This window comes from Corvus kubaryi, unplaced genomic scaffold (assembly GCF_017639235.1).
Source record: "Corvus kubaryi isolate FWS band 111438036 unplaced genomic scaffold, C.kubaryi_AGA036_p1.0 37334, whole genome shotgun sequence".
In the NCBI taxonomy this organism is placed as follows: Eukaryota; Metazoa; Chordata; class Aves; order Passeriformes; family Corvidae; genus Corvus; species Corvus kubaryi.
This window is the reverse complement of record NW_024581108.1, coordinates 3,517,267-3,532,516: the sequence shown is the minus strand read 5'-3', so window position 1 is coordinate 3,532,516 and position 15,250 is coordinate 3,517,267. Positions and strand designations below refer to the sequence as shown.

The window sequence follows — 15,250 nt, the reverse complement described above, 5'->3', positions numbered from 1 at the left end:
ACATGGCCAGCTGAAAATCAAAAACATTATGGCACACTTATCTTTGAGAAAAGTTAGTGACAAAAATCATACCCTATGGTCACTGTCTTATACAAAATTGACCTTTTACTGACTGTAAATGGCCGTAGTAAACTTAAATGTCCTTATTCTTCGTGCCAATGTTTCAGCTAAGTTTTTCTTAAAATTACCCCCAAAATTGTGAATGCTACTGCTAAAATTAAGTAACTTAATAAACACTGTAAAAAGCAAGCTGTGTAACAGTTTCACAGCTATGTGACAGCACTAACCTACTTAACACAATGCACTTACTGGCCTGGACCAGTTAGGGATATTTTTAATAACTCTACACTCAAAGATAAACAGTTCTTTAAACCAAGAGGACACCCACAGACACACTTAGTCTAAAATTATTTAAAGCCATGGGTGAAAATTAAAACCTGCAGTATTGTTGTTACTTTTATATCTGTCTGCTGATGGCTGGGATTTTTCCATTTCTTCCTTTTAAAATTTCAGACAAATTTGTCCCTGTCAATACTGGTTCATTTATAATCTGATCATGAACTAGGTTTTTTTTTTCTTGCAAAACTTTGGTACAGCTCAGCTACTTAAAATCACAGTTTGAAGACAGAAACAGAGGTTAACTGTACACAGAAAAGTAGAACAAGCTAAGAAAGCAAAAATGTCTTGTAGGTTGTGATTCCAGGGCTGACACTTCCTTTTACGTAGATCTGTTCCAGTTTAAGTGATTTTTTTTCTACAAAGGCCTGCTGTGAAGTGTCCCACTTTGCCTCAGGCAGCTCCTTAGTCACCTGTGCCTGCACAACAGAAGGTTTTAATGTAGGTACCATGGTATACAGTGAACTACACAAATTGAGAAGCCTAAGTGAGGCTGAATCGCTTCCACTGGCAGTGCGAGAGCAAAGCCATGGGCACATGGGGCCCTCTAGCGCCAGCTTTTTTTGTCAGCACAGTGCCCTACTTCACACATTGCAATGCTGTTGTGACACTTCATGGCTAAACCCACTTTTGATTGATTAATGTGAAGTAAAAGCTCTGCTTGCTAATTAAACCAACACCCTTAGTGTTGTCTCCCTCTATGCAGCGTTTGCAGTGACTCCTCTGAAAGGGAGTAGGCTTGAAAAGCAGTATGTGTCACAAAACCCAAGTGATGATTCGATTTCCACATTTTAATTAAGAATTCTTGATGCTTATTTTAAGTCCTCCTAAGGCATACACTGGAGTATAACTTGGTAGTGTGTCCTTGACATCACTCATTCATTCTGATATTTGGAATTGTCCTGTGCCATAACATTTCTGATTTTAGAGGTGCATTTATTAATATAAGCATGTTAATTCTGATCATTCTTTATGATCACAGCAAACTGTTGATTCACAGCTTTCTGAAAACCTATCCCCTGCTTAAACTGATATTGCAATGCCAAAGTTTAAAAAAGTTATTTTTTTAAGAAAACCCCAAAGTACCAGTTGATTGAAATATTTTAGAAGAGATGCTGCTGTTGTGATACTGTGTTTCATTTTGTAATTCCGTCTGCTGCTCAGGCCAGATATGCATTTTCTGGATGCAATCTGTTGGTTTCCAATGGTTTACTACATGGTGGGCTCTATCGACAAGTAGGTGAAATAACTGTTAGAAAACTTAACTTTGTAGTCTCAGTGGTTTGTTGTGTGTATTGTCACTGCATGTTTTAGTGTGCGTGTTGTAGCTGGAGATGAGCTTTTTGCATGCGTAGTCTGTGTGCTGTAATTTGGGATTTCAAATTTCTCATTTATAAAGGATCTCATTAGTGGAAAGCATGACAGGGAGCACAAGTTAATATCTTCAAAACCATAAGATTAACTGTTATTTAGGTGAGTTCATATATTTCAAGAGATGAACAGATTATAGCCCTGATTCTAGTGTCAGTCTGTACTGAGTTATAACTCGTTGGAAGTCAATGACTCAGGTTTTGTAAAGATAGCTACAGAATGCAAACAGTCTTGAATGTGTCCAACAGTCTTCATCTTCCACTACTTAAATTATCACTTACTCCTACATTTCTGTCTTCACCTCTGCTAATATATGTTTATGGATACAGGTTTAGCAACAGAAATTTCATGTAAAAATCAGGCAGAAACAAGAGAAGAGCACGGACTCAGGAGTATTTTAGTAAACTCCTCTGTGTAGAGTGTAAATGTAAAGAAAACCATTTGCTTCACTACATAGTGAATACTGAATTGGGGCTACAAGTCCATAATATTAATCCCTTCTATAGAAATCAAAAAATTTACTTCCTGCTTATAATAGTGATACAGTTACAGATTTACCTTGGTGGTACCATGGTCCTTGTGAGGTTTACAAAGGGTCTACAGAAACGTTTTTCACTTTACATTTTTTCCTCTTAAGCAAGAAAGGGTTGCAGGTTATTAACATCTACTACTTTCTTAACTCTTAAGTCCATAATAGTTATAAAAAGAACTCATAGAACAGAACAATTAAATGTATACTCAAGAAGGAATACTCAAAGTATTCAAAGTAATTGATAACTGAGATCTTAACCTATTTTATTAATGTGGAAAATCAAACTTTGTTTAAATTTACTGAGTTTATTTCAAAATGGAAATCACCAAATCCCTCCCTAATGGTGTTTCGTTGTTCTTTTAGAATTGAGTGCATTAAAAAAAATGAAGCATGTAGTCTTTGGAATAAGTCATTGTTCAGAATTCAAAAGTTCAGTCATACCAGCATGAACTTCTGCATCTTTTCTGACACTAAAATCACTTTAATTCACGGTGCAATAAGCAACCATAGTTTGTAGAGGGTTTTTTTGACACCTATTTTCATTAATTAGGTACTTTAAAAAATATAGTTCATACATATTCCCTGTGTTTTCCTCAATACGTTTTTAAATCACATACAACTAATAGATCTGATCAGCTCTAGATAAGAAATACACTGTAAAACCTGCACATTTCCTTTTCTCATTAAAGGGGTATAAAACACGTTCCGAAAGTACCACCTACTACCTGCAAGTATCTGCAATATTTCTCATTTGGTCACCAGCAATGTCATCATCTTAGATAGAAAACCACCAAAGCAATGATTCTCATTTACCATTCTCTTTTTGTTAGAAGTAGATGGGTCACAGAAGAGCAGCTTTACCAAAACTCAGAGCAGAGAGGGACTTCATCAAAATATGTCAAGTAGTAGGTACCTGTACAAGATTTGAGATCTGTAACTGAAGAGATTTCACAGTTGTGCAGAAATCTAGTCAATCTTGAGAAACCTTTAGCTACAGGTACATGAGAACTAGAATTATAATACTTCCACGTTAGCATTTTTCAAATTCTCCACAAGCCAGCAAAAGGTAACTGCTAAAATAAGAATAGCTGTTGAGCTTATGAAACACTGAAATGCAAAAAATCTGGATATTTCAGAATAGGCTGCTATTTTCAGAGATCAACTGAAAGTCTGAAAAAGCAGACATACAAATTACTCAGAAAAAAGTTTGGACTTGTACACTACAGTTGTTGGCATAGATCATATAAAATCAGTTCTTCTTTTGCTGTAGACAACCATCAGTGATATTGCACAGGTTCAAAAATAATGATATATATTCTTCCAAAATAAGTTGTTAAAAAAACCCACCATGTTTGTCAGAAAGTGCTTGGGGTCTGTAGAAAACGCTGTTGTTAAAACAGATGAAACATGCTTCATTTTGGAGACAAAGGTGCAAGGCATGATGAAAACTGTAACTCAGCTGTCTGTGAGTGTTTTCTGTGGTTGGGCTTCACACAAACAGTGTCCAGCTGTGCACAAAGTTCTGCTGCTCTGCAGCTGCTCCCAAAAGCATCCTGAGAACACTCCAACTCATTTATTAACATTTTGAAGCCAAAATAAAACTGTAGGAAAGAGCAACTCAGAGCAGTTATTTGGGTTTTTCTATTGTCAGAAGTAACTGCAATGGAGCAATTTGTTGCAGTGGATAAGGCCAAAGTCTTCCCAAGTAACTGCTAAAGGCTTATTAAAAAAAAAAATATATATAGATTTATCATTAACAAAAAGAGAGGGACTGTAACAACCTACTGAAGTAGATTCTGTATTCTATTCTACCAATTAATTGAGATGTTATCCTTGATTGTATTAGAAGTTACGATATGTAGCTGATCTGCAGATGCCAGCCATGGCTAATCTTTCAAGTGTTCCATATTTAAGTTGCTTGTTTCTTTCTCCCTCTTTCTCTTCACAAAAGCCTAGATGACTTATTAAGGTGTGGGGTCACCTTTGCAGCTAATATGGTGGTGGTGGACAAAGAAAGCACCATGAGTGCCGAGGAAGACTACATGGCAGATGCCAAGACCATTGTGAATGTGCAAACCCTCTTCAGGTAAGGCATTTTTGCAGTCTATCTACACATCCTTATTAATTGTGAAATACTTGATACCTTTTGTGCCAAGAAATTTTTTTTTTTTATTCTACTTAAGTTTTCCCTTGCATGAATTTGTGTCTTACATAGGCAAATGTTTTCCCACCCTGCTTAGCAATTCACTTAGAATCCTGAGGTATTCTCCTGAAAGCTCAGATGAAATGCTTTGCATCCCAAAACCGGATGATCATTTAAAAAGGTAGCTGTCATGTTTACAGGAAGGAAAATAAAGTTACTCTTGAAGACTTAGGATGAAAGGTAGTTGAGAAAAGAAAATTCACAGTAATGCTAAAGCCCATATGCAAAGCAGATCCTTGTAATGCTGAAAGCAGTGCATCACTATGAACTTAGTAGCAAGTGTTCACACCTTGAATATTTAGTTTTGCACAAAAGTTAGGGTTTTATATATATGCAACATTACAAATGACAGGAACATGGTAAGAATCATGAGAGTATAAAATGATCAGTCTAGTAAAGAGGCTGAGGAGGCTGTGTTGAAAAGCAGAACACTGAGATTTGCTATTCCTTCTGAGAGCTCTCCTCATTAAAGCCTTTGTGTTAAATATCTTCGTTCAGTAAGTATGAAAAAATGTGTCACTTTGAGCAGAGAAAAACATTTGCTTAGTAAAAACCCCCCAAAAATCTCACATAAAACAAAACACACTACAGAGTCAGCTACAAATTGGCTCCGTGATTTGGGGCTTAAGCCTAGCACTTCCTGGTGTTCCTTCTAGTAAGACCTGGAAGAAAATTGAGTATCATTCAACACTGCTTCTATTGCAATTACTTGTCCTCTGTGTCAAGCCTTCCACAAAAGACCGGAGAGAGGTGCATAGTAAAAGTCCTTTGAATCCTTCAGTGGTTTAGAAAACTGAGCTCATTAAAATACAAATATTTCAATGGAGCTTTTTTGTAAACACAGATCTGTGAGAATGCAGTTAAATGCTGTTTGCATTTCTGCAAAAGAATCAAAATCTACAATGCACAAGAAACTTTAGTTCTGTCTTTTTCTAACAGTCAGTTTCTGAATTGGTACCCGATACGTGCACAGGTGTGTTTCGTACTCAGGAAATTTGGGTTGAACCTATAACTGAACTTTATCTGTGCATCACTCAGATCCACTCCTAACCATACAGTGCTAAGGCATCTTACTGAGGTTTTTTACATACATCAATTTCTCAGAAATACATTTTAACCCCAAATGGAAAAAGGAGTTCTATCAAAAATAAAACTTGCAACGTTCCAATTGTTTTTTCCCATAGTTGTGCTCTACTTTGTAAAAGATCCTAATAGGAAACTACATATCGTAGGTATCCAATTAGATGTTCTGTACACTCCTTCAGTTGTCTTGCATGATGTTTGCAACTAGATGGCAGCTTTAACTCACATATAAACTCTGTGTCTGGTTCAGTATTAACACTGCGTATTTACAATCGAAGTGAATTAAAATAAATATCTTGGTTTAAGACTTAACAATACTTCTTCATAAAACTTTATAGACTTTCACAAATAATGCATTGCATAAATTTGTTTTTTTCCCTAGAACATGTACAAAAATGTCACTGCATTTTTTATAGTATATAAAAGTGGTAGAATTAAGTAAGCTTTGGGAAGAGGCATAAGGTAGTGGCATTTACCTATTCTACAGAATAAACTACACTCATTGCACCAAGGTAAATAGTTTTGTAAATGACCTCTAAAAATATATTGAAGGCTTTTTCATCACTTATTAATAGCTACTAGTGTCAGAAACTAATGAAGAAAAGACTGAACATGGTAGAGAGCAACAGCATTTAACACAAACTGTAGTGTTAAAGAGCGATTTTAAACCACTGGATTTAATACATGCTGTTCTCGACGATATCATGTCATTGAAGAAGACTCCACTTTAGTCGCACCAGGTGAAATCCTTCAGAGGATACAGGCTGATCTAAACATCCCTGATGTGAGTTACTCAGGCTTGAAAAAGCCATGTGAGAGTGCTGCAGTACTGTTTGGCCTAGGCTGGCAGTTCTCATACACCTGTTCTGACATTATTCCCCGATATACATAAATTAGCAATCCTGCTTTGCCAGGAGAGCGTGCTCCCCACCCTGGAAGCCAGATTCATTGTTTATAAGGACAGGGTTATCAGCACCTTTAGGGCTAGAAGCTGTGCCATCCCAATTAAAACTGTGACACAGCACTAGCTTGTCTAACACAGTTAGGAGTACAGAAGTGTGACTTGAATGGGCACACTGACTAAGAAAGAACAAGCAGCTTTAAAAGAAAAGGAGAAATTAATAGTCTTGGACTATGCCTTAAGATGCTTTTCACTTTCTAAAATGAAAGGGGAAGCCAACCACTGAGTCCCTGTAGACAGGTGTGAGTCCACTGCTGCGATAAGGAGCAATGCAGGGTCCGCAGGCAGGTGCAAAGGAGAGACCTTTCCTGCGAGAATGCGGCCTTTGGAAGCAGTTGGCCAGTTATTGGTTTACAGAGCTTTAAAGCGCAACAAGCGTCATTCGGCCAACCCCCACGCACCACGATGTGGACATGCAATGCTCAACAGCATCTTTTTCTACCCCTAATTCAACTGTGTCTCTTCCCCATGGTTTTTTTCTACTTAGCCAAAGTAACAGGCCTGAGCCATGATTTTACAAAGGCAACAAGGCCTTCATTTTATAAGGTTTTACCTATGTGCAACCAGTCCACCTCAGAAAAGCAGCGGGTTTCCTCAGGCAGTAGGGCTGTACTACTATAAAGTTTTATTAGCTAACCACTTAAAGGCTGTGCTTCAAATCCTGCAGGAAGCCTATTGCCAGCAGTACACCTAACAGGCCAGTATTTTGGCTGGCATCTAGCTGTCAGCACCAATTTAGAGATAAACCAAACGAGGTGCTATGATGGCATTGCATTGCTTGTCTGATTTCCAAATAACCAGTTCAACAGCAAGCCATGTCTTCCATCAGGCTAGTGGGGCTTTCTCTGCCCCATCCAGTCCTTTCTCACTAGAGTGGGGTAGAGGAGAGGGATCTTTGCCCAGAAGGAGCCTGCTCCAGTGCTGAAAGCTGGCAGGCAGTGTGCCTTACACCGAGGGCAAGAAGCAATCTGTCCCTGACTACCTGGAGGGTAATTTCCCCTAGTTCAGCTAAAAGGCACTCGTAAGTAAAATATTTTACCAATACCAGTTTTGAAACTGATTACCTAATATAAATCAGTTTTCATATCTCAGTAATAAACTAAACCATCTTTAGGAGAAACATAGCAGCCTGCATTTTTTCCTGTAGTTGTGTATCTTTAATCATGAGATAAGCTTTTAATTTCCTAATTCTGAATTCTGTAGTGTTAGCTTTCAAATATAATATGGGATTAACACATATTGGTAGACAGTCTGGATATACATTTCCTCACATTTAGGCTCTGCTTGAATTGCCATTTCAGTGACGTTTCTCCCTGCAAAAGTGAGGGAAAAGGACAAGACTTGCAAAAAGGTGCACTGAATTCCATTTGACACTAACTTACTAAACCCTGCTTCCATGAAAACTGAGACAGAAGCCACATCAATGATGTAAATAGTACTACAATTGTCTATTGCCAAGTATAGATAAGTACCCTCAGGATCACCAGAAGAGGCTACAAATGTACATCTCATTTTCTGACATGAATCTGTAGATGAAATACTCAAATAATAATAATATGAGTCCTATTCCAACTTCTTTAGTATTTAAATAGCATAAACTATGATTTTCTTTCTGTTTCTTGGAGCCCTGAGTGCTGAGGAGGGGCTCTTTAGTCTGCTGCTTGAAAATCTGTGTAATTCAGCCAGTTCACAGCTGAGCTTTCTTCCCTGCTTTTTGTTACTGGAAGCCTGGATTGGTGTTAAGTTATAAATATTTTGTATATGTAAATATTTCAAAGTGAGAACATAAGTATACATAAACATACATTTTCTCAGCAACTCCCACAAGTGTCACTTTTCATCTATATTGCTCAGACTGTAGTCACAGCATACAAACAGACCTCAAGAAAGAAAAATCAACTGGAAAGGGTGCATAAATCAGTAGTAGTTTACATGCAACCAAGTACTAAGTGCAAGCTTTATACTTTTGCATTTTTAGTTGTTTCCTACAGATTTGTGATATTGTAGCAATCATTGAATAAAACCTCTGATAACGAAATTAAGTGGTTTCTTTCTAGCATTTAAGTATTTTGTGAGCTCAGTGTGTGCTTCTTTGTGAATTCTACAGGGAATGTGTTGTAGTTTCCTCTGCTGTTGGAGCAGCATTTCACTGGGCCCAGACCCACCACAGGTTTCAGGGACTTCATTAAAAACATGGACACAAGCACAAGCTGTAGCTTTATGTAGAGCCTTACATCTGTGAGCTGTTATAATTAGAAGTGTAACCATTACATTCTTTTAAAATGCAGGTTGTTCTCCAGCCTAAGCATCATCACAGAACTAACTCACCCAGCCAACATGAGATTCATGCAGTTCAGAGCCAAAGACTGCTATTCTCTTGCTCTATCCAAATTGGAAAAGGTAAGGAAAATTGCCTCCCCTCACCCCCAACTTAAATGTTACAATTTTATTAATTTTTCTGATTTTGTAGCAATGATTTCAAAACAAGTGAAAACTTGAACTGGAAACAGTGAAATGGAAACAGTGAAATGATTTATGGTTGTAGAGCTACTGTAAAAGAAAATGTTTTTTCAAAATTCTACCTTCATTTAAGAATAAATTTTGATTTGATTTCATCACTTTACAATATAATATTAATCAAGCAACTCTCTGGTGGAATTTGCTCAAGGAAAATTAAATATTTTTGGATAATTGAATATTTAGAGCTAATGTAATTGTCCAAGAGGCTAACACAGGCAATTAATGTGGAACATCTTTTAACTGACTAAATGCTTAAAACATACAGATTTTATTATAACATTGTTTTTAATTCCACTTCACTTTAATATATCATCACTATAATGATGTCTTCTGTACACACTTCTGTGTATCTGGGAGAAATATTGGCATTACTGTGATGATTTGAGAACAGCAGTTATTCTCTGTCAGAGTGATGATAAGGACAGCTTAAATGTTAGATAAAACTTCGATATTCTATACATTAAGGTGCACATTTGGCATTTTCAAACTGTGAAACTGTTTGGCTGTATGGAGATAAAATTTAATTTGCTTGTTCAAAATACTGTTACTTAAACAGGTGGAACACAGGAAGTAATATTGTGCGTCATTTTAACTCTATGAACTCAAGGCCAATCCTCTTTCTCACAGATCTTCACTGGTGATCTGACCTAGCCACCTCTGCACTCCCCAAATCTTACAGTATTAGTATTACCTTCATGATCTTTCAGGCCATTTTCTGAGTTTGTGAGAGACAAATAATATCACTGTGACAGTCTTCAAGGGCAGAAATCCTTCACTACAGTCTTGGCTTTCTCCCCTATCGATCTATCAATCAGTATGATTGCTGGGTTTTCTCATGTAGCCTCCCAATCTGTGCACCTCAGATATCTTACATATCTTGGTGCATTTGAATTAATGCCAAAATCATTACAATTATCAGAGATTTAACATATAATTTCCATTTCCTAGCTGTACCGTAAATTTCCTAGATTTTGGGGATTTCAGAGAGTTCCCTATTTACTGTATAATATTCACCTAGCTAATTTCAATATATACTTAATGGAAAAGAGCCTCTTTATAGAAACTTACCTTCCCAGTCCAGTTTCTTAAAGAGGAATTGAATGCTGCAAAAATTCAGCCTGTGTGGATGAGACAGGATAAGGATGAGAAGTAAATCTTTTACTCGGTTGAATGTCACACGTACATGTTGACCACAAGATGTAAATATTTGGGTGGCCTTTAGGCAGTGAAACCAGGGGTTTTTATCTCAGTTCTTTCTTGCTTTTCATCGCCTTAATTTTTCAAGCAAATGTTCTGGAAATACTTAAAAATATTTTAGCTTCTTGGCTATCTTTATTAATTTATTGTGCAAAAGTTGTCAAGATAGGTTGGAAGCTGAACATTTAATGAACTTCCTATCCAAACTATGCTCTGCTGAAACAGAGGTAGATAAATTATCTTAAAGAAAGACCATTTTCTTCACTGCTGTTGCAGTTGCCTGCTGTTGATATTTCCCAGTCACTTCATCTTAACATTTACAGGGAGAACTTCACAGGTGGTGCTGTAGTTCATTTGATGTTTCAGAACTCCCTCATGCAAAATGAAAGGCAATTAAAAACTCCAGTAAAAATTACCTAAAGCAGTCAAACATAGAGTTGCTTGTTATTTCTGCATTAAGCACCTCATTTTCAGAAAGACTGAGAATGTCAGGCAAGTTGCCTTGAGGTAGCAGTGAAACACTCTTGCAAAATTGGCTTTTCAACCTAATGGGCTGCAGAAGACAGATACACAAATCAGATGACCATCTGCTGTTGCAGCTGCAACTTTTCTCATTTTAAAAATAAATAAATCTGACAGTAAACTCAGCCCTGACAGAGGAGAGAGCAGTGGCCTTTATACAACAGAGAAAAGGAAAAACAAAACACCCACACTCTAAACTTAAAATCTATGTTCTCCATTTGTTTTGTGTGAGAAAAAAAATTAGGTGACCACTCCCTCTTTCCTGAAAGAAAGGGTTTGTAATGTTTTGGATAAGGTTCACACTTCAGTTTGCTGTGGTTTTTTTTCAAGTAAATATTGCAGGTGCTAACGATAAAAGTTCTAAAGCTCTAAGTGATCATTTTGAAATAAGTACAAGTTCCTGTATCTTTTAATCAAACCAATCCTGTGATTTTGTATCTTCCACAGGGATAAGCACACAGATGTTAGGTGAGCATAAATCTATCTGGGATGGCCCAGTATGGGATGGCAGTATTGCAGTGATCTACACACAGGCAGGCTGCTTTTTTAACCTTCAGGAGGAAGCCTCCTATTTCCTGTCTCCATTTTCTTTTCTTTAATATCATTCAGTTATTAAGCAGATTTGAATTAACGTTAAGCAATAAAAACCAATAATGACATATGAGTTATAAAAAGAGATTGGTACCTCTTATTATTGGTGTCTTATTTTACATAGAACAAAATACTTGTAGGAAGAAACTATGTTTGGGATTTTACACTTTTGAATTTTTTCAAGATAATATCTATTTCATGTTTTTGTTACAATCCTTCCAAAACCCGCATTAAAAGTTTTTCCTATTTTTTAATTCCTTAACAGAAAGAGCGGGAGAAGGGATCTAACCTGGCATTTATGTTTCGACTGCCCTTTGCTGCTGGCAGAGTTTTCAGCATCAGCATGTTGGACACATTGCTTTATCAGGTACTATGAACAGACTTAACACCAATATTACCACCCATTTTATTGTGCTTAATCGCTAGATGACCCTATTTACCAACATAGGATCCAGTAAAGTGCATCTGTACTGGGAACAACCAATGGCAAATGATCATGGAGCATGCTCCATGTGATGGTATTAGTTCAGTTGTCAATCCCAGAATCGGTCTGTAATTGCACAAAATCTGATGTTACATATTATTGTTTGTTGTACCTCTCCACAGTCAAATAGCTTCAATAAGGCCTATATAAATTACAGATTATACAGATTAATAAAGCTTGTACTCTGCAATAAAAAAGGGAGTGCCCATTGCCACAGCATCATGTTCCAAACAGAAAGGAACAGAATTACTTTAATGTGTAATTTGTCTCCTACATTTGTTCATAAAGGCCTCAATTACTTGAAAGTGTCCTGTCCTCTTACTTGTGTTGACTAGACCTTGAGAGGCCCAGTCATTACATTGTAAAGTAAGCCATTCCTGCCCTTGCAAGGAAATACATTCAGTGGTTACAAAGAGACAGTGGGGAAGAAAAGGCAGCAATTCAACCTTGTTGCTCAGAATCTAGGAAGTAGTGATGACAGTCAGTGAGAATAAGGGAAAGGCACAGCCTCAGAGAGTTAAAGAAAAAATATCAGAAAATACAGAGTCGGGGCAAATGGAGGCAGTAGTTGCTAGTTTCAGGGTGGAAAATTGGCCAGTATTGCTCACTCTTCAGCAGTGCCCACATTTCTGCACGCTCTGACACACCAGGATGCCCAAGCAGCAGCCCCCAGTGCTACCCTTCACGGAACAAGGCACACAGCATAAGCAAGAACACCACCATGGCCCACATCATCTGCTCACCTGAGCAGCCTCCTGCTTTGCCTGTACCTAGGGAGAGCCTGTGGATGCTTCTGTATTCAGGTGGAAAACATCCTTGTGGGGAAATTAATTTACTTGGTAATTTGGTGCATGAAAGGTGTTCTTTCATCACAATTTTACTTCCAAATAAATTCCCTGAAGGCAAATCCAACATAAACAGAAAAATTCCTGGAGCTAAATTTTTCTCAAGTCATTAATATCTAAACCAGTAGTGTATATGGACATATATATTTTAAGGTTCTAGAAATAAATATATTTGCATATAAAACATCTTCATAATAATGCCTCAGAATATTGACATCACATACAATAAAATTTAAAAAATAAAAATACCCTAATATATATAGAATCAGATCTGTCAGTCATCAACAGCTCCCGCCAGCACATAAGTAACTTCAATATTTTATATTTGCTCCTAGACATGAACAGTCATGCTATGACTTGACAGAGTAACACCATTCACCGGGAAGTGTTTAGAACAAAAAGCCTCACATGCTCATTCTCACTTAAATTCCACCTGTCCTTCCTTTGAACTCCTACTGCTCATAGGTGAACTGTCATTTTTCTAGAATTATCTTTCTTATTCCAAGTTAGAAATTCTATGACAGCAACTCTTTGTTCTTTTTCATGGTCCTATTTTCTGTCTTTTTCTTCTGCAAGAAATAGAGCAAATGACATGGGGAACATCAGGGTTCAGCTGGTGCTTCCCATTATAGGTCAAGAAAAACCCCTTTGAATTATCTTTAGGAGAGTGACTGAAAAATGAAAACTTGGTCTTGCAAATCCTGGTGAATACCCTTGTTAATCTAATGAAAATTCCATGGCAGAAATGATGCAGCCAAGATAACAAATAATTTTAAATTGCAAACAAATTTTCTTTGAGATGCTCCTTGACGTTTAGCCCCCCCCCCAGCTGGGAGACCACCAGTTCAGAAATGAAAGTAGTTGAATCACTATGCATCAAATGAAATCCATCTAGCATCTGAATTTGAACAAATACAGATTCTACAACTCTAAAGGATTTCTGTAATACCTCTGTGAGGTATTTCTTTGTGAAAACCTTTGTTAGCCATGCATTGGCATGAAGCCAACAGAGCTACATGTGTGCTGCATTCCAAGGACTGCAATGCTGCCCTGCTGCACCTGAGTACAGCTGGCAATGAACAGCTCCGCCATAGCTGGAAGAGCACCCACATGGCCCTCTCATTCCAACCCAGGAGGAGAAATATTTGTGATTTTAGCTGATCTAATGTCTGTTCCTGGCCTTAGTCTGCACTTACAAACTAAACTTAATTTCTACCTTTTAACCAATAGCAATACACTTCTGTCAGCAGAGGAACAAGGCATATCAACCCTTAAAACACTTCAGATTACTCATGTGAATTAAAATAATAGCAGTTTCACCTCAGAGGTACCCACTGAGGACTGCAGACCCATTTAACAGATGCCAGCATTTCTTTTGCACAGAAGAGTTCATTATAATTTCACACCTCGTAGGGCTAACACCTCGCTTCCACTGACACATTCATCTTTGTTTTTATTGTGCCTTATTATGCCTTAGTCTCCTGAATCATGTATGTACATTGCATGCACATGCAGAGCCAATTAAAAAAACCTTATTTTATGTAAGTAAATTCAGCAAAAAGAAAGGGATATGTATTTCTACAGTGATTAAGACACTTAAAGAGATGGTTCGTAAACACAGATGTGCAATTTCTTTGAAATTCTCACATGGTGCTAATGGTTGCCTACTCATCTATTCATTAAAGCATTTTTCTTTCTTTCCTGTCTCTCCTGTTAAAAAATCTTGCAGTCATTTGTGAAAGATTATATGATTTCTATCACAAGACTTCTGCTGGGACTTGACACCACACCAGGATCTGGGTTTCTTTGTTCTGTAAGTTATTAAAAATAAATAAATAAATTAGTACAGAGTACCAGAGAAGATTCTGTACTGTCTGCAAAATACTTTAACTTTCTTTGTATGGCATTTCCTTTTGTGAAAGTCCAAGAAAGGCCATCTGTTTCCTTTTTCATCAGGGAGAAGATGAGGAAATTAAACAGAAAACATACCCATTTTTAGTTCCATAGCAAAAAACATCTCCCCAAGAAAACACAATGCATTCTATTAAGCAGAAAATTGGAAAGTCAGGAAGACACAGGAATAGTGCATTTTATATGAAATAGTATGAATGGCAGTTCAGCAGCCAATTTAAAAATTAAATATATAAAATATATTTAATTAATATAAATATAAAATTAAATATATAGAAACCAGGAAGCCTGGCCAGGACTGTCTCCCAGTCCCCATTCGTGTGGGCAATAAAGTGCACAAGTAGTTTTTATGTAAAGGTCAGATGTATGAAATCACTAGGTGCTGTCGTTAAAAAGTCATCTTGTTATTATATATGTCAATATTCCTTGATGCAATTTAAATGTGTATATAGATACACATATAAAAAAATTAAACAACTGAAGTCATTTCTATTAAATAAACCTCACCTTTCTGTTTTCTCCCACACCCATCATACCCTGGGTAGTAAACAGATGAATACAAGTTGAGTGATTTACAGGTTGCTTTGTGAAGATCTATAAAGAATGGCAAGAAGTTATCAACGATGGTTTAAGA

General features: G+C 37.0%; 1 protein-coding gene and 1 long non-coding RNA gene across 7 annotated transcripts in view; one reads left to right on the top strand and one right to left on the bottom strand.

The window, feature by feature from the left end:
* Positions 1–15,250, top strand: part of KCNT2 (potassium sodium-activated channel subfamily T member 2) — a 115,306-nt gene that overhangs the window by 87,251 nt on the left and 12,805 nt on the right. For 3 of the 6 annotated variants that reach the window (XM_042029893.1, XM_042029890.1, XM_042029889.1), the window contains 5 exons: positions 1,561–1,632; positions 4,251–4,385; positions 8,835–8,946; positions 11,642–11,743; positions 14,435–14,518. In XM_042029893.1, coding sequence (XP_041885827.1) covers positions 1,561–1,632; positions 4,251–4,385; positions 8,835–8,946; positions 11,642–11,743; positions 14,435–14,518 — 505 coding nt within the window. The remainder of the gene's footprint in view (positions 1–1,560; positions 1,633–4,250; positions 4,386–8,834; positions 8,947–11,641; positions 11,744–14,434; positions 14,519–15,250) is intronic. The other 3 variants (XM_042029895.1, XM_042029892.1, XM_042029894.1) reach the window with 2 other exon arrangements.
* LOC121665548 overlaps positions 1–15,250 on the bottom strand; it is a 57,748-nt gene that overhangs the window by 32,859 nt on the left and 9,639 nt on the right. Inside the window, exon 5 of the long non-coding RNA XR_006016382.1 lies at positions 10,135–10,184. This is a non-coding gene — a long non-coding RNA (uncharacterized LOC121665548). The remainder of the gene's footprint in view (positions 1–10,134; positions 10,185–15,250) is intronic.